This window comes from Ostrinia furnacalis, unplaced genomic scaffold, assembly GCF_004193835.3.
Source record: "Ostrinia furnacalis isolate ACB-3 unplaced genomic scaffold, ASM419383v2 OfSCF7654, whole genome shotgun sequence".
In the NCBI taxonomy this organism is placed as follows: Eukaryota; Metazoa; Arthropoda; class Insecta; order Lepidoptera; family Crambidae; genus Ostrinia; species Ostrinia furnacalis.
In genome coordinates this window covers 1-21,378 of record NW_021137893.1, presented here as the reverse complement: position 1 = coordinate 21,378, position 21,378 = coordinate 1, and the positions used below count along the sequence as shown (strand labels likewise).

The following is a 21,378-nucleotide window of genomic DNA, read 5'->3' as shown; positions in this document are numbered from 1 at the left end:
GGCGAGTCACTAGTATTTCATGTATTTAAAAATTATTATTTATGGGTTTGATCTAAATGGGTTGCGAATTCATTCGTAGATGCACTGCACGTTACAAGCAATGCACAATGCACTCTCGAACGCAGTGGCTAAAGGCAACTAACTGGAGCTGCTCTTTGAAATGGTTTCGATATTACTGTGACTCTGTCACTCACACCAGCATACCAGCGAGTGTGTGAGAGAGAGACCGTTCCAAACTAAATAACTTTTTGGATTAGTGCATCTGATTCTGAATGATGCCTCTTATCTAGGGTTGCCAAGTGTCCGATTTTCCTCTTATTTTTCTTGAGTCTTTGATTAATATGTCAATTTCTACTGTTTTCGTTCGATATTTCGAAGATAAAAATATCTAACCGTCATCAGAAAGGGTTGTATTAAATGTAACATCAACATTTTCTGAATAGTTACCACTTTTCACTCATTCAGTGTTCGGATCCAAGCAGATTTGATACTGTCAAGAAATTGTTAAAATTGTGTTCTTTATGGTCTACAATTTTTGAAAAAAAAACCCGAAACTTTAGGGAGTCGCTCAAATTTTATTGAGAAATCCCAGGTTTCACGACTCCTTTGTCCACAATTTCGACAAGGGCAACCCTACTTCACTTGTGCAGTAAAAGTGTGCCGATCGTCGCGACCTTGTGCGACCACGGAGTACGGACCCGGTCTGTTTATTTTTGTCTGTCGCGGATTCCTGCCGTGTTTACTACGCTAATTACACTTTTCACCTTATCTGTGCCCGGCCAGTTTATGATGTTTACGTTTTTATTCATTTGAGTTCGATGGTGGACACCGCTAACTGCCTGCCTGCCTCGCAGAATTGCTAAAATCAAGTGGCAGTGGGCGGGCGGGGCACATAGCTCGTAGAGACGATGGCCGTTGGGGCAGGAAAGTTCTCGAGTGGCGACCATAGGCTGGAAGACGTAGCGTGGGCAGGCCTCCTACTAGGTAGACCGACGATCTGGTAAAGGTCGCGGGAAGAGCCTGGATGCGGGCAGCGCAGGACCGTTCATTATGGAAAACCTTGGGGGAGGCCTTTGTCCAGCAGTGGACGTCATTTGGCTGAAACGACGAACGACGTCGACGACCGCTAACTGCATAGGACCCTAGAAATGTACATTACAGTATTGTTTCTGTAGGTTTATTCTATGTTAGAAATTGTCTACTGCGCATTTGGCCGCGTCGTAAGCACACCGAACAAAAACTGACAAATACCTACCTATAACCGACAAGAAATATAAACCTTCCTTTTGACTTCGCAGTATCGGGTAGTAAATGTCGGAACAGTTTAGGCGGTCTTATCGCTAGGGACCAATCTATTCCAATCCAATCTGGAATTTTATTAGTTTCAGACAAAGGTAGTTTTATGTCATCAGGATCAGGAGGATCCAATCTTAACTAAATGCCATACTTTGTTACTAAATGTAAACATGATTGGTAACATTATTTACTTTCATCCATACCTACTTATTTGAAAAATTCTCAGGTAGATTCTAGTGTCCAACTACAAGTAGTTAACCACATCAGTGCCTAGTTAAACGTCCCGTTGAAAAACTATAAAAAAACTCGTTTCTCTAGTTAGTGCGAATCACGTCTGCTATCAGCTGATGCAAGCGGTCATCGACCTGCAGCGAACTGTCGCTTTAAACTATTGTTAGCAATCACTAATGGCATATACATACACACATAGACATATTGTGCAATCGTTTGTGCAAGGAAACTGTATGATGTACGCATTAAAATTAACAAAATTCGACAGTCGTCAAAAGAGTATTTGGTTGCAAAATCTATCCTATTAAAACGGAATTAGATACCAAAACTTGATGTGCATGTGCCGACACCTGTATAGCGACAGTACATCACATTAAACATTTTAGTTGCAAAGTAAACTGTATTATAACGAGATAAGACACCACTGTTTTAGCTTGATGTTCTTATTTTCGAGGACAATGCAATCTTCAGCTATTTGAAATGCAATTGCAAATTGCAATACTATTTTAAAACTAAATAAAACTGAATTTTATTTCCAATCGAAACTCTATTGTCAGTACTTTGGTAATTTTGTTGTATCAAGTTTCTTGCATGTTCTTCATTGCTTAAGAGCTTGATTGATAAGAAAGAAACGCAAACAAAGATGAATGAATTTTTTTATGGATTGTTGACCATTGCCTTTTCAATGCAACTACTTTAAGAAATGCAGAAAAAACTGTTAGAAACCATGGTCCAAGCCAGTGATTTATTCTAGTAGTTGGTCTCTAATTAAAACAAAAGCTAGACTGCATCTCGCTTAACATCAGGTACGAATACGATTGTGGTCAAATACCTGCCTTATTCTTAATTAAAAAAACACTTGCATCAAAACTATCTGCTACATTAGTTTGGTTAGCCAATCTGAACAATTGATCGTCTTGTACCTGTACAGCACATAATTACAATAAATCTACTTAATTTGTTACGAGTTATTTCCGGTTAAAATTTTTAGTTATAATTTTATTTTTAGTATAATAAATCATGATTACAATAATTGCATGACATATCCATGCTTATAAGGACGCGTTATCGCGCGTTATACGCGCTGTATGCTCAATATCAGTATTTACCAGTATTTTTCAAGAAGGGCTTACTCGGGAACCAAATGATCCTGCAACCAAGCTTCCACTACAACTCTGTCTAAGCTTCAAGGGGTGTTCTCATCATCTCAGCTATAAGACGTCCACTGCAGAACATAGGCCTTTCCTAATTCAACCAATCCACGGGGTCTCAAAAGTGATAAATTCCACTACTGGTCTGGTCTTAAAGACCCGAATGCTTGAGAAACCCTGGTGGAAAGTATTCATTTCATTCATGCCGGTCATTTTCAAGGCGAGAGTGAATAGACCAGGGGTGGCCAACTTGATTAGACATAGGATCTACTGTTTACTAACGAAACCCTGGGCGATCTACCACTTACATACTTCTTGAAATCTTAAATGTAACAGCATAGTTTAGTACACAATCATGTAGTATTTTTTGCTTTGCCACGATCGACTGTACTAATCGACCGGTTGGCCACCCCTGGAATAGACACTTACAGGACAGATATGTACCATCTTAGTCTGCATCTCACTTAGCATCAGGTGCGATTGCGGTCAAATACCTACCTTGTCTTGCATAAAAAAAATTCTCAAACTTTCCAGGGGACGAGGAGTGCGTGGGGTCTACTCAAAACTGATAAACTCGGTGCAGTCCTGTCAGTCCTCAAATCATTGATTAAAAATCTAGTCCTGTTGTCTCCCCTAGCCAGGGGGGACAACAGGATTTCGAAATCCTGTTGGCTCCCCCAGGGGGCCAAGCAGGGGAGACAACAGGACTGCACCATAAACTCAGCTTGTGGTCTTTAAGACCATAATGCTTTTGAAACTCTGGTTTAAAGTATTCTCGAACGTTCCAGGGGACGAGGAGTGCGTCGCGGCGAGCGGCGGCGGCGACCCGGCGGTGCTGGCGGTGGGGCCGGCGCGGCGGCCGCTCACCTACACGCGGGAGCAGCTGCTGCGGCTGCGGAACTCGCCGCTCGTCAAGGCCGGCCTCGAGACCGCCTTCGCCGGCTGCGAGGCGCTGGCGCTGTGAGTCTCCCTCACTCAAGTAGTCAGTAGGATTGGTTCCGGAAGCGATGAGGTGGCCGCTGACTACACGCGGGAGCAGCTGCTGCGGCTGCGGAACTCGCCGCTCGTCAAGGCCGGCCTCGAGACCGCCTTCGCCGGCTGCGAGGCGCTGGCGCTGTGAGTCCCCCTCACTCAAGTAGCCAGTAGGATTGGTTCCTTAAGCGATGAGGCGGCCGCTCACCTACAGGCGGCAGCAGCGGCGGCCGCTGACTACACGCGGGAGCAGCTGCTGCGGCTGCGGAACTCGCCGCTCGTCAAGGCCGGCCTCGAGACCGCCTTCGCCGGCTGCGAGGCGCTGGCGCTGTGAGTCCCCCTCATCCAAATAGCCAGTGTAGCCAGTAGGATTGGTTCCAGAAGTGACCAGGCGGCAGCAGATCTTCTGCGTCTGCGCAACACGGTGCCAGAGAAAAGGCGATCGGTACCTTCGAACCGCCGCTCATAAAGAGGGATTTGACCCTCTAGAGTCTTGTCTACCGTCACTCATGTAGCCATTAGGATTCGTTCCGGAAGCGACGAGTAGGCCGCTGAGCAACACGCGGGAGGAACTTCTGCGTCTGCGGTCTCGGTCCAAGAGAAACGCGATCCTTACCTTCGAATCGCCGCTCGTAAAGAGGGACTCGAATCCTCTTATTTTTCTACCTCCGCATTATCAGCTAATAGGACTTAACAATTCATTTAGGCAGTAGGATTAATCCTGGAGAGAAGTCGATCCTTACCTTGGAACCTTTTCTGTGATTCTGCTACTGACAATAGGGTTACTTGAATTTTTTGAGCAACTGCTTAGCACTGGCCCTTATTGCTCCGCCGATGTGATGACAGGGTTGATTTAAAAAAGATTACTTTGTTATCCAATATCCTCTATACCGGAACCGATACAAAAGCTGATACTTTGCGGTTGACACAATAGACGTCCACGTGCTTGCAAACGATTGTTCAATTGTGAATCTATTAAAATGAGAATGCTACGCATCCTAATGCCTGTATGTGCTTTTGTATGAGGTGATTGTATTGTGCCCATTGTTGCAGCGTGCTGAAGAGACGAGCCGACTCGCCCAACGAGGAGGACAAGGGAGCTAGGGGGGATGCACCAAATGAGAACCATAAGGTATTGACCATAGAGTCCATTTTTGAAAACTAGACTATTGTTTTTAGGGTCAAGTTGTTTTGCAAACATAGGTACCTTTTTGGTGGTGATGATTTTATTTCAAATTTATAAATGGATAGATATTCAAGATGTATAATGTCAAATTGACTTCTTTAATATGACCCTTTTGTTTTCCTATAGGTAAATAGTTACATTGACATTGTTACAAATGAATTTTTATCATCTTGCCAGCCTGTTCACAGTGGTTATAAGATTATTTTATCCTTCACAATGATTATCATCAATTTATAAAACTTACTGTGTATGTGTCAAATAAAAGTACTTGCACTCGCATGGATTACCCTGTGAAAATTACCCACAAAATGACTGTGTCATATGTCATTATAGCCAATGAATAAGGAATTTACTAGTTTATTTCAATGAGAAATGTATTAGTATTGAATAATACTTTTATTTTACAGAGCAACACATGCGTTTATTTTATCTCTAAGAATATTATATTATATTAATTTCATTTTCCATCTTCTTTTCATGATATCCTTATCTTTCTTCTGTAAACTTCACTCTTTACAGCCTTTTTAAATTAACGATTTGTTCGGTGATTCGAGTTCGCTCAGACTCCGCGACATCGACCGTAACATTGCTGTGATTATTTTAATAATTATTTAATTGTTTGCAACATGTTAAGGCCGGGTAGCAGAGAAAATGGCGAAAATGAAATTTTCATTTTTCATTTTTGAGGTACTAAACAGTAAAATTAAAGGCTAAGATTTTTATTGGGCATAGTTGAGGATATTTTCGGCGCTTACGGAGGACGGACGCGTGTCAGTTTTTTGGCCGTGACAGTTCGCGATTTGTCAATATTTTTGACAATGATGACTTTGATGAGTCACAGTATAATAATATCAGTGTTACTGGAGAAAGCTTAAATTTTTGATAATTAAAAATTATCAATTTTGTCTACCTATTGAAATTTAAATCGTTCGCATCCTTTTAAACGAAGACTCTACTCATGATACATAGTACATTCCTCAATATGAGACAAAACCAATGAGTTAAAATTACTCTTTAGAAGAGCACACTGACACAAATAAATAATAAAAAATACTGTCTAAAGTCTGTAGCTAAAGGTCTAAGCTGTAAGATAGAAGAATCTTCTAGCCAAAAAGATAGCAGATGCAGCAGATGTCAACGGATTTAAAACTGGAGTTCATATTATGACTCCTTGTAGACTTGAGTCTCTAGAGCGTCCCTTCCTCCACCATGCGTAAGAATTTTCACAAAAATACTGTCTAAGGTCTGTAGCTAAAGGTCTAAGCTGCAAGATAGAAGAATCTTCTAGCCAAAAAGATGGCAGATGCAGCAGATGTCAACGGATTTAAAACTGGAGTTCATGTGACTCCTTGTAGACTTGAGTGTCTAGAGCGTCCCTTCCTCCGCCATGCGTAAGAATTTTCACAAAAATGCTGTCTAAGGTCTGTAGCTAAAGGTCTAAGCCGTAAGATAGAAGAATCTTATAGCCAAAAACGGATATCAACGGATTTAAAACTGGAGTTCATGTGTATCCTTGTAGTTTTGAGTTTCTAGAGCAGTGGTTCTTAACCTTTAAGTCATGAGGGACCATTTTACCAAATTTCTGTCTTGTCAGGGACCACCTCATAATCGGTCAAAACCAGTTTGACTGCAAAAATCAGTTAAAAGTGGTTTTGACCAAGGTGTGCAACAGTGGCGGCGTAGCATGGCTTGGCACCCGGGGCGGTCATCCCCCCCCCCCTCCTTTATATATAGCTCGGGGCTATGGCACCCCAGAATGGTCAGGTCTGGTGCCCCCCAGGATTTTTGGGTTACCGACGCAGATGCGCCAGTGAGTACTAATCTGCGCGACTTTTGTCACCCCCTGATGCCTGGCACCCGGGGCGGACCGCCCCCACCGCCCCCCCCTTACGCCGCTACTNCCGCTGTCCGCTGCGCACGCCGCGCACGCCGCGCCGCCCGCCAAGCCTGATACGGGTGAGTCTTACTAGCGCCCCCTGCAGTCGCCATAAAGTGTCCCTTCGTCACCAGTGCGCTGCGCGCGCACGCGATCTAGTTCCGCGCTGTTCGCTGCGCACGCGGCGCCGCCTGCCAAGCCCGATACGGGTGAGTGTCTTGCTTAAGCCCCCTGCTGTCGCCTAAAAGTGTCCCTTCATCACTTAGCTAGGGCCAGTGCTGCAGATTTCCGCGCGAACCAAGCCGGCGGACTCCCCACTGTCTGCTGCGCACGCGGCGCCGCCCGCGAAGCCCGATACGGGTAAGTGTCTTACTAGAGAGCCTCGCTTCGTCTCTTAGCTAGTGAGTGTGCTCCACATTGCCCCTGCCCCTCCTAGAAGTGTCCTTTCGTCGCGAGTGCGCTGCGAGCGCGCGCGATCTGGTTCCGCGCTGTCAGCTGCGCACGCGGCGCTTCCCACGAATTGCTACCAGGGTAAGTGTCTTACTAGCGCCCCCTGCTGCCGCTTAGAGACTAGTCCCTTCGTAGCTTCGCTAGGCAAGGGTGAGTGCTGCACATTGCTGCGCGCACGTGACTAGATTCTCCTGTCATCTGCGCACACGCCGCCTCCCGCTAAGCTTGTACAGTGTCTTACTAGAGCGCTCCTGCTGCCGCCTAGAGACAAGCCTCTTTGTCACCAAGCTAGGACTCTCTGTTGTCAACTGCGCACGCGGCGTTTCTTACCAAGCCCGACCCAGGTAAGTGTCTTACTAAAAAAGCGCCCCTGCTGCCTCCTAGGGACAAGCCTCTTCTCCACCAAGCTAGGGCTCTCTAGGCGGGGCGTGCTGTCCCCGCAGCGGCGCTCCTTCACGTCGGGCTGCGGCGCGCCCGCCGCCGCCGCGCCCGCCGCGCCGCCGCACCTCGCCGCGCGCACGCGACCTGACTCCCCGCTGTCTGCTGCGCACGCCGCGCACGCCGCGCCGCCCGCCAAGCCTGATGCGGGTGAGTCTTACTAGCGCTCCCTGCTGTATCCTAGAGGCGAGACCCTTCAACACTTAGCTAGGGCCAGGTTGCTGCAGAATGCCGCGCGCACGCGACTTGATTCCCCGCTGTTTGCTGCGCACGCCGCGCCGCCCGCCAAGCCTGATACGGGTGAGTCCCCTGCTGTCGCCTAAAAGTGTCCCTTAGCCTCTAGTGTCTAGAATAGAGTTCCGCCGTCTCCAAGCTAGGGCGAGTGTGCTGCAGAAAGCCGCGCGCACTTGACTTGATTCCTAGCTGTCAGTTGCGCACGCGGCGCCGCCTGCCAAGCCCGACACGGGTGAGTGTCTTGCTGGAGCCCCCTGCTGTCGCCTAAAAGTGTTCCTTCATCACTTAGCTAGGGCCAGTGTGCTGCAGAATGCCGCGCGCACGCGACCTTTCCCCCCTGACTCTCCTAGAAGTGTCCCTTCGTCGCGAGTGCGCTGCGCGCGCACGCAATCTAGTTCCCCGCTGTTATATGCGCACGCGGCGCCGCCCGCGAAGCCCGATACGGGTGAGTATCTTACTAGAGAGCCTCGCTTCGTCTCTTAGCTAGTGAGTGTGCTCCACATTGCCCCTGCCCCTCCTAGAAGTGTCCTTTCGTCGCGAGTGCGCTGCGAGCGCGCGCGATCTGGTTCCGCGCTGTCAGCTGCGCACGCGGCGCTTCCCACGAATTGCTACCAGGGTAAGTGTCTTACTAGCGCCCCCTGCTGCCGCTTAGAGACTTGTTCCTTCGTCGCTTCGCTAGGCAAGGGTGAGTGTGCTGTACAGATTGCCGAGCGCATGCGACTTAATTTCTCGCTGTCAGCTGCGCACGCGGCGCTTCCGACCTAGCCTGACACGGGTGAGTGTCTTAAAGCGCCCTCTGCTGTCAGCTAGAGACGAGTCTCTTCATCACCAAGCTAGAGTGAGATCGCCGCGCCTAAATGATAAGTAAACATGGCCTTCAGAAATAATCAGAATATTATTGTTCTGATTATTTCGCTATTGCATGTACATAATCGAGGCCTATATTATAGCTGGCAGATACAGGTGGTGCATGCGTTAAGAATAAACATGCACTGTATATTGCTGCCTACATATTTATTATACTTTAACATAAATCCTTATAAAACTAACGCGAATGCACAAAGCGCCCGCTCCGGACTTGTGTATGGAAACGCGTCCGCGACATTGCGCTACACATTCTTTTTTTCATACAAACCCGCGTGCGGGTTTCCGCGCGAGTTTTATCGCAGGCCCTTAGAGCTTAAGACCCGTATGAATCAAAATTAATACTCGAAGTTAGTAGACAAATAAACATAATTTTTAAATACGTGTATTGTCGTAGGTCGCCGCATAGGATCCGGCCGCATCATGGTGCGCGACGTGCCGGCCAGCGGTTGGGAAGACAACGAGTATCGCGACCGCGTGGCCGAGCCCTACCGCCCGCCGCGCGACCGCGACAACCGCGCCAATGGAGACAGGTACAGTAGTACCAGGCTGTGGCGACATCTATCGACACGCCACTACAGTCACCTACCAATAAATAGCGCTGATACTTATCTTACTACAATCCTGAATCGCGGTATCAAAGTACTCCGCTCTAAGTANCCTTTGTGAAACATAAAATATGGTCGACAATTGTAAGCCACTGTTAGAGTTTCCCAGGCCTGCTTCGTCAACTCGATATTTTAGAGAGGATAATAATATGCTTGTCTTCAATAATAGGCCTTTCTCTTATTAAGCTACAATCAGCAGCTCTCTTTCGGAAGAAGAAAACGGCAGCTTTTTTATCTGAAAAATAATGATTGAAACATGATTTTCACTATTATTATTAATCGAAATATTCATACTAACCTGATAGTTGTAGTTTTATCCATATTTATTTATATTATTTAATTCACAAATCCACAAAATAAAGACACTTATAAACCGTTGCACCGTTTGAATGACAGGAATGTCATGTCAGTTAGCGGAGTGAAGTGCGTAACATAAGCGAACCAATCACAGAACTCTATTCAACACTCTGATTTTGCATAGTCAAGGGTCGTTTAAGTATTGTTTATGAATTGAAAGGCTTGTCATATGGAACGCATTGAGAAATATCTCATTTCGCATAGCGTTGCTGCTTTGCATAGGTAAGTATCGTTTGTGAATACGGGTGTTGCACTCGCATGGATTACCCTGTGAAAATTACCCACAAAATGACTGTGTCATATGTCATTATAGCCAATGAATAAGGAATTTACTAGTTTATTTCAATGAGAAATGTATTAGTATTGAATAATACTTTTATTTTACAGAGCAACACATGCGTTTATTTTATCTCTAAGAAAGAGTACATATTATATTAATTTCATTTTCCATCTTTTTTTCATGATATCCTTATTTTTCTTCTGTAAACTTCACTCTTTACAGCCTTTTTAAATTAACGATTTGTTCGGTGATTCGAGTTCGCTCAGACTCCGCGACATCGACCGTAACATTGCTGTGATTATTTTAATAATTATTTAATTGTTTGCAACATGTTAACCAAAATAATCGTGTACAGGCCCGCCTTCGCCAAAGCGAGATAAGAATCAACACTGGTGGTTTATTGTAATAAATAATGTATTTTGCGTTTTGGAATAGCATTTTGGTTTTCAAAGGAGACAAAGTTAAAAGAGTAATATCTCTCAGGGTGTGTACGGTCGCGAGCGGGAGCGCCGTTCAGCGGACCCTCGCGAGCGGGTCCGCAAGGAGGGCTCGCCGGGCGGAGGCATCGTGCTGTCCCCGCAGCGGCGCTCCTTCACGTCGGGCTGCGGCGCGCCCGCCGCCGCCGCGCCCGCCGCGCCGCCGCACCTCGCCGCGCGCACGCGACCTGACTCCCCGCTGTCTGCTGCGCACGCCGCGCACGCCGCGCACGCCGCGCCGCCCGCCAAGCCTGATGCGGGTGAGTCCCCCTGCTGTCGCCTAAAATTGTCCCTTCATCACTTAGCTAGGGCCAGTGTGCTGCAGAATGCCGCGCGCACGCGACCTTTCCCCCCTGACTCTCCTAGAAGTGTCCCTTCGGTGCGAGTGCGCTGCGCGCGCACGCAATCTAGTTCCCCGCTGTTATCTGCGCACGCGCCGCCTGTGAAGCCCGATACGGGTGAGTGTCTCACTAGAAAGTTCCTGATGCCTAGAGGAGAGTCCCTTCATCACTTAGTTAGGGCCAGTGTGCTGCAGAATGCCGCGCGCTCCAGGCCGGCGGACTCCCTACTGTTGTTAGCTGCGCATGCGCCGCCTGCGAAGCCCGATACAGGTGAGTGTCTTACTAGAGCGCCCCTCCCCTCCTAGAAGTGTCCCTTCGTTGCGAGTGCGCTGTCAGCTGCGCACGCCGCGCCGCCCGCCAAGCCTGATACGGGTGAGTGTGTTACTAGAAAGCCTCTGGTGTCTAGAGGCGAGTCTCGCAGTCTCCAAGCTAGGGCGAGTGTGCTGCACATTGCCCCTGCCCCTCCTAGAAGTGTCCCTTCGTTGCGAGAGCGCTACGCGCGCACGCGATCTGATTCCCCGCTGACCGATGCGCACGCGGCGCCTCCAGCCCGATACGGGTAAGTGTCTTACTAGCGCCCCCTGCTGTCGCCTTAAAGTTTCCCTTCGTCGCGAGAGCGCTGCGCGCGCACGCGATCGGTTCCCTGCTGTCAGCTGCGCACGCGGCGCTTCCCACCAAGTGCTTCCAGGGTAGGTGTCTTACTAGCGTTCCCTGCTGCCGGTTAGAGACTTGTCCTCCCTTCGTCGCTTCGCTAAGCAAGGGAGAGTGCTGCACATTGCTGCGCACACGTGACTAGATTCTCTGTCATTTGCGTACGCGCCGCCTCCCATTGAGCCTGTACAGGGTGTCTTACCACAGCGCTTGCCGCCGCCTAGAGACAAGCCTCTTCTCCACCAAGCTAGGGCTCTCTAGGCGGGCGCCGTGCTGTCCCCGCAGCGGCGCTCCTTCACGTCGGGCTGCGGCGCGCCCGCCGCCGCCGCGCCCGCCGCGCCGCCGCACCTCGCCGCGCGCACGCGCCCTGACTCCCCNCCCGCCGCCGCCGCGCCCGCCGCGCCGCCGCACCTCGCCGCGCGCACGCGCCCTGACTCCCCGCTGTCCGCTGCGCACGCCGCGCACGCCGCGCCGCCCGCCAAGCCCGATGCGGGTGAGTCCCCTGCTGTCGCCTAAAATAGTCCCTTAGCCTCTAGTGTCTAGAAGAGAGTTCCGCCGTCTCCAAGCTAAGGCGAGTGTGCTGCAGAAAGCCGCGCGCACTTGACTTGATTCCTAGCTGTCAGTTGCGCACGCGCCGCTGTCCGCTGCGCACGCGGCGCCGCCTGCGAAGCCTGATACGGATGAGTGTGTTACTAGCGAGCCTCTGGTGTTTAGAGGCGAGTCTCGCTGTCTCCAAGCTAGAGTGAGGGTGCTTTACATTGCCACACACACCGACTTGATTCCCCGCTGTCTGCCGCGCATGCGGCGCTGCCTGCGAAGCCCGATACAGGTGAGTGTCTTACTAGAGCGCCCCTCCCCTCCTAGAAGTGTCGCTTCGTCGCAAGTGCGCTGCGCGCGCACGCGATCTGGTTCCGCGCTGTCAGCTGCGCACGCGGCGCTTCCCATCAAGCCCGACCAGGGTAAGTGTCTTACCAGCACTCCCTGCTGTCGCCTAGAGACGAGTCCCGCAGTCTTCAAGCTAGGATGAGTGTGCTGCACATTGATGGACGCACGCGACCTTTTCCTTGCTGTCAGTTGCGCACGCTGCGGTGGTAAGCACCACCAAGTGTTACCAGGGTAAGTGTCTTACTAGCGCTCCCTGCTGCCGCTTAGAGACTTGTCCCTTCGTCGCTTCGCTAGGCAAGGGTGTGTGCTGCCTGTACAAGGTAAGTGTCTTACTAGAGAGCTCCAGCCGCCAAGCCAGACACGGGTAAGTGTCTTACTAGCGCCCCTTCTGTTGCCAAGTTTTATCTCTGCGGGCATGGCGTCGTGCTGTCTTCACGACTTTGACATTGCATTTGATATAGTTATTTAGACACCCCGTGCCTTATTGAAACTCGGTCAGAGTGATTTTTCAGATCGTCATCATATCATCTACTTTTATGTAGCCTTAGCCGCTTTGTTACTACTGATCGCCACCAATGTGATAAGTATAACGTGTATTTTAACTTAAACATGGCCCTCAGAAATAATCAGAATAATATTATTTTGATTATTTCGCTATTGCATGTAAATTATCGAGGCCTACATTATAACTGGCAGATACAGGTGGTGCATGCGTTAAGAATAAACATGCACTGTATATTGCTGCCTACATACCTACATAAAATATAAATCTTTATTAGGGCCTACACTAAAACTTGCGTAGGTACGTAGTGAGTGCCCGTTTCAGACGTCTGATGCAAGCGCCCGCTTATTTTTATGCACGCAAATGCACACCCGCGGCGTGCTCACGTCCTGTAGCCTTATTCACGTAACAAAACTTCAACAACAACAAATCGCTGAGTTGCGATCCTATCGAGTAATCGTTCTATCGAAATGACCCTTGTGAATACGGATTTAGAATTGTTTTTCAATGGGACGACTTCTGAACATCAGCGAGATTTTGACTGTGTCAAAATACGTGAATTAGGCTAGTGGAAACGCGTCCGCGCTACACTGCGCTGCTCATACTATTTTTCAATATATCCCACGCGAGTTTGAGCGTAGGCCCTTAGAGGTTAAGACCCGTATGAATCAAAATTAATACTCGTAGACAAATAAACATGTTCTTAAATACGTGTATTGTCTTAGGTCGCCGCATAGGATCCGGCCGCATCATGGTGCGCGACGTGCCGGCCAGCGGTTGGGAAGACAACGAGTATCGTGACCGCGTGGCCGAGCCCTACCGCCCGCCGCGCGACCGCGACAACCGCGCCAATGGAGACAGGTACAGTAGTACCAGGCTGTGGCGACATCTATCGACACGCCACTACAGTCACCACTAGAGATGGGTAAGTGCTAATAATCCGATTAATAGCAATTGGCTAGTAACGGATTAAAAGCAGTTATTAGCCATAAATAGCCAATAATAGCCGATTTCAGATGGTAACCCTGCTATTAATGTTATACTAATGATTAAACATATCCCTTCATAGTTTACAAATTTAGCACTTGAAATTTGGAAGGGACGTAGCTTAGGTACCGTAGAGGTGCATTAAGAAAGGAATACCCGAAATTCCAACGGGCACGGGAATTAGCGGGAAAATCCTTTTGTATGAAAAATCTAAACCGCTTAAGTTAGACGCTTGAAATTTGGCATGCAGGTACCTTAGTAAACTTAAAGCTTAGTTACAAGAGGATATTGCAAAATTCTCACGGAAACGGGAGTTAGCGGGAAAAAAACATTTGTATGAAAAAATCTAAACCACGTAAGATAGACGCTTGAAATTTGGCATGCAGGTACCTTAGTAAAGTCAAAGCTAAGTTACAAGAGGATATTGCAAAATTCCCATGGGAACGGGAGTTAGCGGGAAAAAACACTTGTATAAAAAAATCTAAACTACGTAAGATAGACGCTTGAAATTTGGCATGCAGGTACCTTAGTAAACTCAAAGCTTAGTTACAAGAGGATATTGCAAAATTCCCACGGGAACGGGAGTTAGCGGGAAAAAACATTTGTATGAAAAAATCTAAACCGCGTAAGATAGATGTAGGGGCTAAAACGGGATCCACGCGTACGAAATCGCGGGCGGCCGCTAGTCTAAATATATAAAAGGAGAAACTGACTGACTTAGTGACATATCAACGCACAGCCTAAACGGCTAAACATATGCACTTGAAATTTGGAAGGGACGTAGCTTAGGTACCGTAGAGGTGCACTAAGAAAGGAATTCCCGAAATTCCTACGGGAATGGGAATTAGCGGGAAAATCCTTTGGTATGAAAAATCTAAACCGCTTAAGTTAGACGCTTGAAATGTGGCATGCAGGTACCTTAGTAAACTTAGTTTACTAATGTACCTACATGCCAAATTTCAAGCGTCTAACTTAAGCGGTTTAGATTTTTCATACAAAAGGATTTTCCCGCTAATTCCCGTTCCCTTGGGAATTTTGGTAATTCCTTTCTTAGTGCACCTCTACGGTATTTAAGCTTCGTCCCTTCCAAATTTCAAGTGCCTACGTTTAGCCGTTTAGGCTGTGTGTTGATCTGTCACTAAGTCAGTCAGTTTCTCCTTTTATTGTATAATATTTAGATTCTTTTTTAACTACAATGTCGTTTATATAAATTACATTGATGTTTTTTAGTTCTTTTTTGTTTCTTTGAGTAATATTTGATTTTAATATTGATTTGATTTTAAAGGTGGAAGAAAAAACGTAAGAAACTATTAATAGCAGGGTTAATAGCCAATGGATGGCTAATAATGGCTATTAATAGATAATAATCAGTTATTATCCAAACTAGCTGGCTACAAACCCATCTCTAGTCACCACCCAATAGATAGCGCGGATACCTATCTTACTACAATCCTGAATCGCGGTATCAAAGTACTCCGCTCTAAGTATACAGGGTGTTAGGTAAATGGGTATATGAGCCGACACTAGCCCATGTTAACATGGTCATATAAATGGTATGGTGAAGTCAGAAATTTAATATCATCATTTTAATTTTTTTAATTTTCATACAAAATAATTTTTATAAAATCCGATTTGTATGAAAATTAAAATAATTAAAATGAAGATATCAATTTTCTGACTTCACCATACCATTTATATGACTATGTTAACATGGGCTAGTGTCGGCTCATATACCCTTTTACCTAACACCCTGTATAGAAAACCGAGATGGTTGATAATTGGACTTTGGTCCCCGAGCACAACACCCGCTCGGAAGGAATTTTAGGAAGGGAAGGACCATAGCTTCCTTACTGTGGTATCCTCAAATCTCACAAGGCGTAGGGATTACTATCCGTTCGCTTTAAGTTTGCCGCTCGCTAGAGGCTGAAGATGTGATGACGCCTTCTTTAGTTGGGACTCCTCACTAATTCTCAACCGCATAGGGAACGCGGACGAATGCTTGAGGCAACCAGCCGTTTTAGTGGGTAGGCCCTGCCCTTCTTGCAGGGTAAGATCTGATACAATTTAATGTCTTTTCCTGGCGAAAAAAAATATGCACATCAGACGGATGTGCTCAACGTGTAAGATTTTAAAGTTTTTCTCTTCTACAGGTATGACCGTCGGTCGTTCAGCCGAGACTCCTACTCCTCTGACATCAAGAGGGAACGGGACGATCGATTCAACAACGAAAAGGGACGCGACAGGTTGGTTTCAATGGTTATCGCTATCTTCGTACTCAAAATTGTACTTGACACCATCAGTACAACCATTAAATAGAGCATTTAACACCATCAGTTGACGTACTTTATGCGCTATGAAAACGCAAAATTCATATAAATTTTTAGGGAAATGCAGGGACGATTTCTGTTCTAATGGTTCGTAACATTAGTGAAGTGTAACGAAGTTCATAATCCCTTATTTGTTTGTTTTAGAGAGGACAACCGTAGATCTGGTGGTCGCTTCTCTCAACGCCGATTTGAGAAGGAAGATGAACCCGAATGGTATGTATATTACTAATAAACTGTTACTAAAGCCCGGTCTGTGAGCACGTAGAATTTTGTCCAATGACCCCTAGCTACCCATCCTTATCGCTCGCGCGTAATTATATTGCTGTCGCGACTGTGCGACTGGCACCCGCAGTGAGTGTGCGAGCGCGATAGCAACATAATTACGCGCGAGCGATAAGGATGGGTAGCTTGGACTATAGAATATTATGTAGGGATGGTATAATTAATTTGTGTGTTTCCTTGACAATAGGTTTAGTGGAGGGCCGACATCTCAACACGACACGATCGAGCTGCGCGGTTTCGACGAACCGGTCAAGAAGAATGGTGCAACGAACAACAAAGAGACTGACGTAAGCATACACTAACTTTCCTCCTGACATTCGTTTGTGACCTCATTTTACATTATGTAGACCTCTTAGGCTTAGTTGCACCACCTAATTTTGACCGTATTTTGACGATAACCGGTGGTTTTTGTATGGAATTAGACACATTTTTGACGTTTGTCAAAGTTAAAGTAAGATGGTGCAACCCAGCCTTAGAGTCTGAATCTTAGATAGTAGATTTTATAAAAAAAATAGCTTAATATACTTTCAAAATTATACTAAGACTTACATAAGCACAATCTGGTAAAGGTCGCGGGAATAGCCTGGATGCGGGCAGCGCAGGACCTTTAATTGTGGAAAACCTTGGGGGAGGCCTTTGTCCAGCAGTCGCCGTCATTTGGCTGAAACGAACGAAGCACAATCATGTCTTTTTTAAAGTATAATAATATCTTGTTTTATACGAGTGTATTCAATATGTGTATCGTTCCAGAAATGGAACAACAGTGGCGGCGCGCGGTCGCCGGCGGCGGAGCGTTGGCGCGAGCCCTCGCCCGCACCGCCCGCGGAATCGCCCAACACTAGCAATGTGAGTTGATTTATTATTCAATTCAAGCATTTTCAGTTACTTTGCTTTGAAATGGCACTATACTATACAGTCACAATGAGGGCTATCGTTTTAGAACTTACCTGTCAATTGCTATTGACTTAGATAGATGGCGCCAACTGGTGAACGCTGAAGCGATAGGAGAACTATTCGATTTGCACTCACCAGGATGGCGCGACACTGGACAGTAAGGTCCTTTCACTTGCCAGTCGTGTCATAAGCCTCACTGTCAGTCTATAGCTACATCACTATTAGCAGAGTAAATACAAATAAGTAGGTTATCTTCATAGAAACGCACCGGGCGCGGTTTGTATGTGAGCGCGCCAATACGTATGCGGCGCGCACACACACACTGACAAAATTATGGTATTTTCTGTTTGTAATTATGCTTACTGCAATGTAAATAATCGTCTATCTATCAATCAGGACAAGGATTCCGGCGTGGAGTCGAAGGCGGAGGAGCCGGCGGCCAGCAACGAGCAGCCGGACTTCAACCTCGACGAGTTCCTCAAGTTCGACACCATACCTGACGTGCTCACGGTAACTAGAACAACAATTATATTCTTCAGATGGCACATCAAGTTTGACACTTCCGTGTCTTATTATATTATTAGTAGTTTGCTATTATAGATGACCCACGCTGAACTGTCCCGCCAAACTCAATGACAGGGGGGCGCTACCATCGTTCAACTTTATGGTTTCCAACATGGCAAAAATCGGAACCAGCGATTCGGTATTGACGGTGGCGCCCCGCTGTCAATGTCATCGATAGGACAGTTCAGTATTTTGGAACTATAAAATGTATGGTCATCCTGCTAATAGTATACATATCCAGATAAAAAAATATCTCAGCGCATAGTATATTTTATATTCTCAAGCCGCTATCTTATTTCAAAATCAAATCATTTTATTTAAGGACTAGTTTTTGCCCGTGGCTTCGCTCGCGTTAACTTTGAACCCGCTTGTCATCACCTTATAGTGCAAATTAATACTTTCCAAGCCTGTGTTTTTAATAACTATGTATCTGCGCAATCCATTTAGTTGAGCTGTGTTTTGCTAGATCAATCACGGTTGCCTCACACAAGATCCCTGTGTTATTTTATCGTTAGATAAAGTTGAATGTGACATTAATTCTATCTTATGTTGATATTGTAGAACGGCACCGGGGAGTCCGAGGGCGGCAGCCGCTTCAGCCGCTGGTTCCGCCGCGAAAGCCCCACTAACGACGCGCGCCACTACGAACGATTGCTGCACAACATGGTTGACGGTGAGTTTGTAACCTATACAATTTTTTTGTGCTCCTTTTGCGAGGTAATTTCTAAAACTGTGTATGTATTTACAGGTTATTCTAATAGGTTAATAAAAAAAATACTGATCGAAGAAACAGATTGCCAAAAATATTTTGTTGAAGTAATCTGTGGCGTTTTTATCTTTGATCGAAGTAACATTTTGTGGGAAATACTGAAGGTTTTATCACTTGACAGGCTGTATTTTTTTAAGTTCTACAGGCTTTGCCAAACAGTGCGCGTACCGCTAGCGCTCTGGTTTACAGTATGCTACCGGCACAATACGCCACAGGGCTGATTTTTTAATCGTCAGATATCTTTTAACTGAAGAATAAACTTGTCATTTTGACATATTTTCCATGCTGAAACTGTCAATGTGCCAAACTTATTCTTCAGTTAAAAGTTATCCGACGATTGAAAAATTAGCCCATAAGAGAATGTGGCGTAAGCTCTTTATCATCACGAGCTAGAAATGCATTCTGTTTGGCACTGAGTCTCAGTCCCATCTCGGAGATGGGCACTTTAATCATGAAGAATCCATCAACATCAATAAGTGTTATTTCCTATAGACTTGGACGAGCCTGTGCGACCTACGCCGGGCACGCCGAGCGCGGAAGCGCACGTGTTCGCGCCGATTTCGCCGCCCGCGCACCCGCGCCCGCCTTCCTTGCTGGACTTGTTGCGACAGGCCAACGCGCATATTGAACCGCACCAAGGTCAGTCACCTTACCTGCTGACGGTATGTATAGAGTAAATACAAATGAGTAGGTCATCTTCATAGAAACGCCCGAGCGCGGTTTGTATGTGAGCGCGCCAATACGTATGCGGCGCGCACGCACACACTGACAAAATTTAGCGTGGATTGGCGGTGAGCTGCGCTGAATTTTGTCAGTCATACAAACCGCGCTCGGTGCGTTTCTATGAAGATGACCTACTCATTTGTATTTACTCTGGTATGTAGTACATAACACTTGCAGCTGAACAAAACACTTGAACCGCCACCAAGGTCAGTCAGGTCGCTGCGACAGGCTAACGCGAATATTGAGCCGCACCAAGGTCAGTCACCTTACCTGCTGACGGTAGTTGCAGCTGTAGCAGTTAAAAGATCCGTAGTAACGTTTTCGTAGCAGTAAGAACGTCCGTAGCACGCTCCCACTTACTGCGTGGTAATGGGGTCTCATCTCGCCTTCCTTGCTGGACTTGTTGCGACAGGCCAGCGCGCATATTGAGCCGCATCAAGGTCAGTCACCTTGCCTACTGATGGTAGTTGCAGCTGTAGCAGTTAAACGATCCGTAGCAACATATTCGTAGCAGTAAGAACGTCCGTAGCACGCTCCCACTTACTAAGCCACTGCGTGGTAAGGGGGTCTCATCTCGCCTTCCCTGCTGGACTTGTTGCGACAGGCCAACGCGCTTATTGAGCCGCATCAAGGTCAGTCACCTTACCTGCTTACGGTATTTACAGCAATAGCGGTTAAAAGATCCGTAGCAATATGTTCGTAGCAGTGAGAGAGCCGCATCAAGGTCAGTCACCTTACCTACTGACGGTAGTTGCAGCTGTAGCAGTTAAAAGATCCGTAGCAATATGTTCGTAGCAGTGAGAGAGCCGCATCAAGGTCAGTCAACTTACCTACTGACGGTAGCATATAACACAGCTGTAGCCGTTCAAAGATTTGTAGCAACATGTTCATAGCACGCGTCAACGAGCATATTGAACACAAAGGTTAGTCACTATGCCTGCTAACTGGAGTACTTGCAGCTGTAGCGGATAAACATTTTTCATATTCGTAACAGTAAGTAAGGTTAGTCATTATACCTTACCTACTTCAGTCCTTGCAGCTGTAGCAGTTAAAAGATCCGTAGTAACGTTTTCGTAGCAGTAAGAACATTGGTAGCACATTTCTGAATGCTACGGCATATGCGAGACGCTTTTGTAAGGTCATGATAAGCGTAATAACTCTGTAGCAGTCAACGCTGTCATAGCAGAGAATGCTTGCGTAAATTATCCACCTGGTAACTTGAAATCTAATCCTAATTGATAGAACTACATCAGAATATCCCCGTATCAGTCACAACCACGAGTAGCTATAAAAATCCTCCTTCCATGCATTCCTGTAATCGTACCTTACTACAATGTCAACAGCTGTAGCAGTTGAAAGATTCCTAGCATTTCCTAGCTGCCCTTCGGACTGATATTTTCTCACAACCGACCTTTTTTTTTTCTAAACTATGTGTTATTTTCAGGCATGGGCGTGAACTCAGGCGTGGGCTCCAACGCGGGCAAGATGCAGAGCCTGGAAGAACTGGAAGCGCGTTTGAGGCCGCAGCACCCGCGCGCGCACCCGCCACCCGCCGCGCCCGCGCCCGCCGACCACGAGCTGGCGGCCTTCAAGCGCCTCGTGAGTAGATCTAAAGTCCGGTCGCCGAGCAGATAGAAATTCGTCCAATGACCCCAAGCTGCCCATCCTTATCGTTTGCGCGTAATTATATTGCTGTCGCGACTGTGCGACGGGCGCCCGCAGTGAGTGTGCGAGCTGGTTCTCAGCAGTTGACCTTGTAGAAGACTAGCGCCCGCGCCCGCCGACCACGAGCTGGCGGCCTTCAAGCGCCTCGTGAGTAGATCTAAAGTGCGGTCGCAGCAGATAGAAATTCGTACAATGACCCCAAGCTACCCATCCTTATCGCCCCCACCGCGCCCGCACCCGCCGACCACGATCTGGCGGCCTTCAAGCGCCTTGTGAGTAGACTGTACCATCCAAAGTCCGGTCGCAGCAAATAGAAATTCGTCCAACGACCCCAAGCTACCCATCCTTATCGCCCCCACCGCGCCCGCG

At 47.1% G+C, this 21,378-nt stretch overlaps 1 protein-coding gene across 1 annotated transcript in view; it reads left to right on the top strand.

Moving 5' to 3' along the window:
• The window catches only part of LOC114365817 (eukaryotic translation initiation factor 4E transporter), a gene marked incomplete at its 3' end in the record, with an annotated part of 28,513 nt that extends 7,570 nt beyond the window's left edge, over window positions 1-20,943 (top strand). The window contains exons 2-13 of the mRNA XM_028322493.1: window positions 3,467-3,638; window positions 4,704-4,782; window positions 10,427-10,679; window positions 13,524-13,659; window positions 15,936-16,028; window positions 16,257-16,325; window positions 16,582-16,681; window positions 17,145-17,240; window positions 17,685-17,798; window positions 18,414-18,525; window positions 19,114-19,260; window positions 20,789-20,943. Of these exons, the coding sequence (XP_028178294.1) occupies window positions 3,467-3,638; window positions 4,704-4,782; window positions 10,427-10,679; window positions 13,524-13,659; window positions 15,936-16,028; window positions 16,257-16,325; window positions 16,582-16,681; window positions 17,145-17,240; window positions 17,685-17,798; window positions 18,414-18,525; window positions 19,114-19,260; window positions 20,789-20,943 (1,526 nt within the window). The remainder of the gene's footprint in view (window positions 1-3,466; window positions 3,639-4,703; window positions 4,783-10,426; window positions 10,680-13,523; window positions 13,660-15,935; window positions 16,029-16,256; window positions 16,326-16,581; window positions 16,682-17,144; window positions 17,241-17,684; window positions 17,799-18,413; window positions 18,526-19,113; window positions 19,261-20,788) is intronic.
• Between the last annotated feature and the right edge of the window lie 435 nt (window positions 20,944-21,378).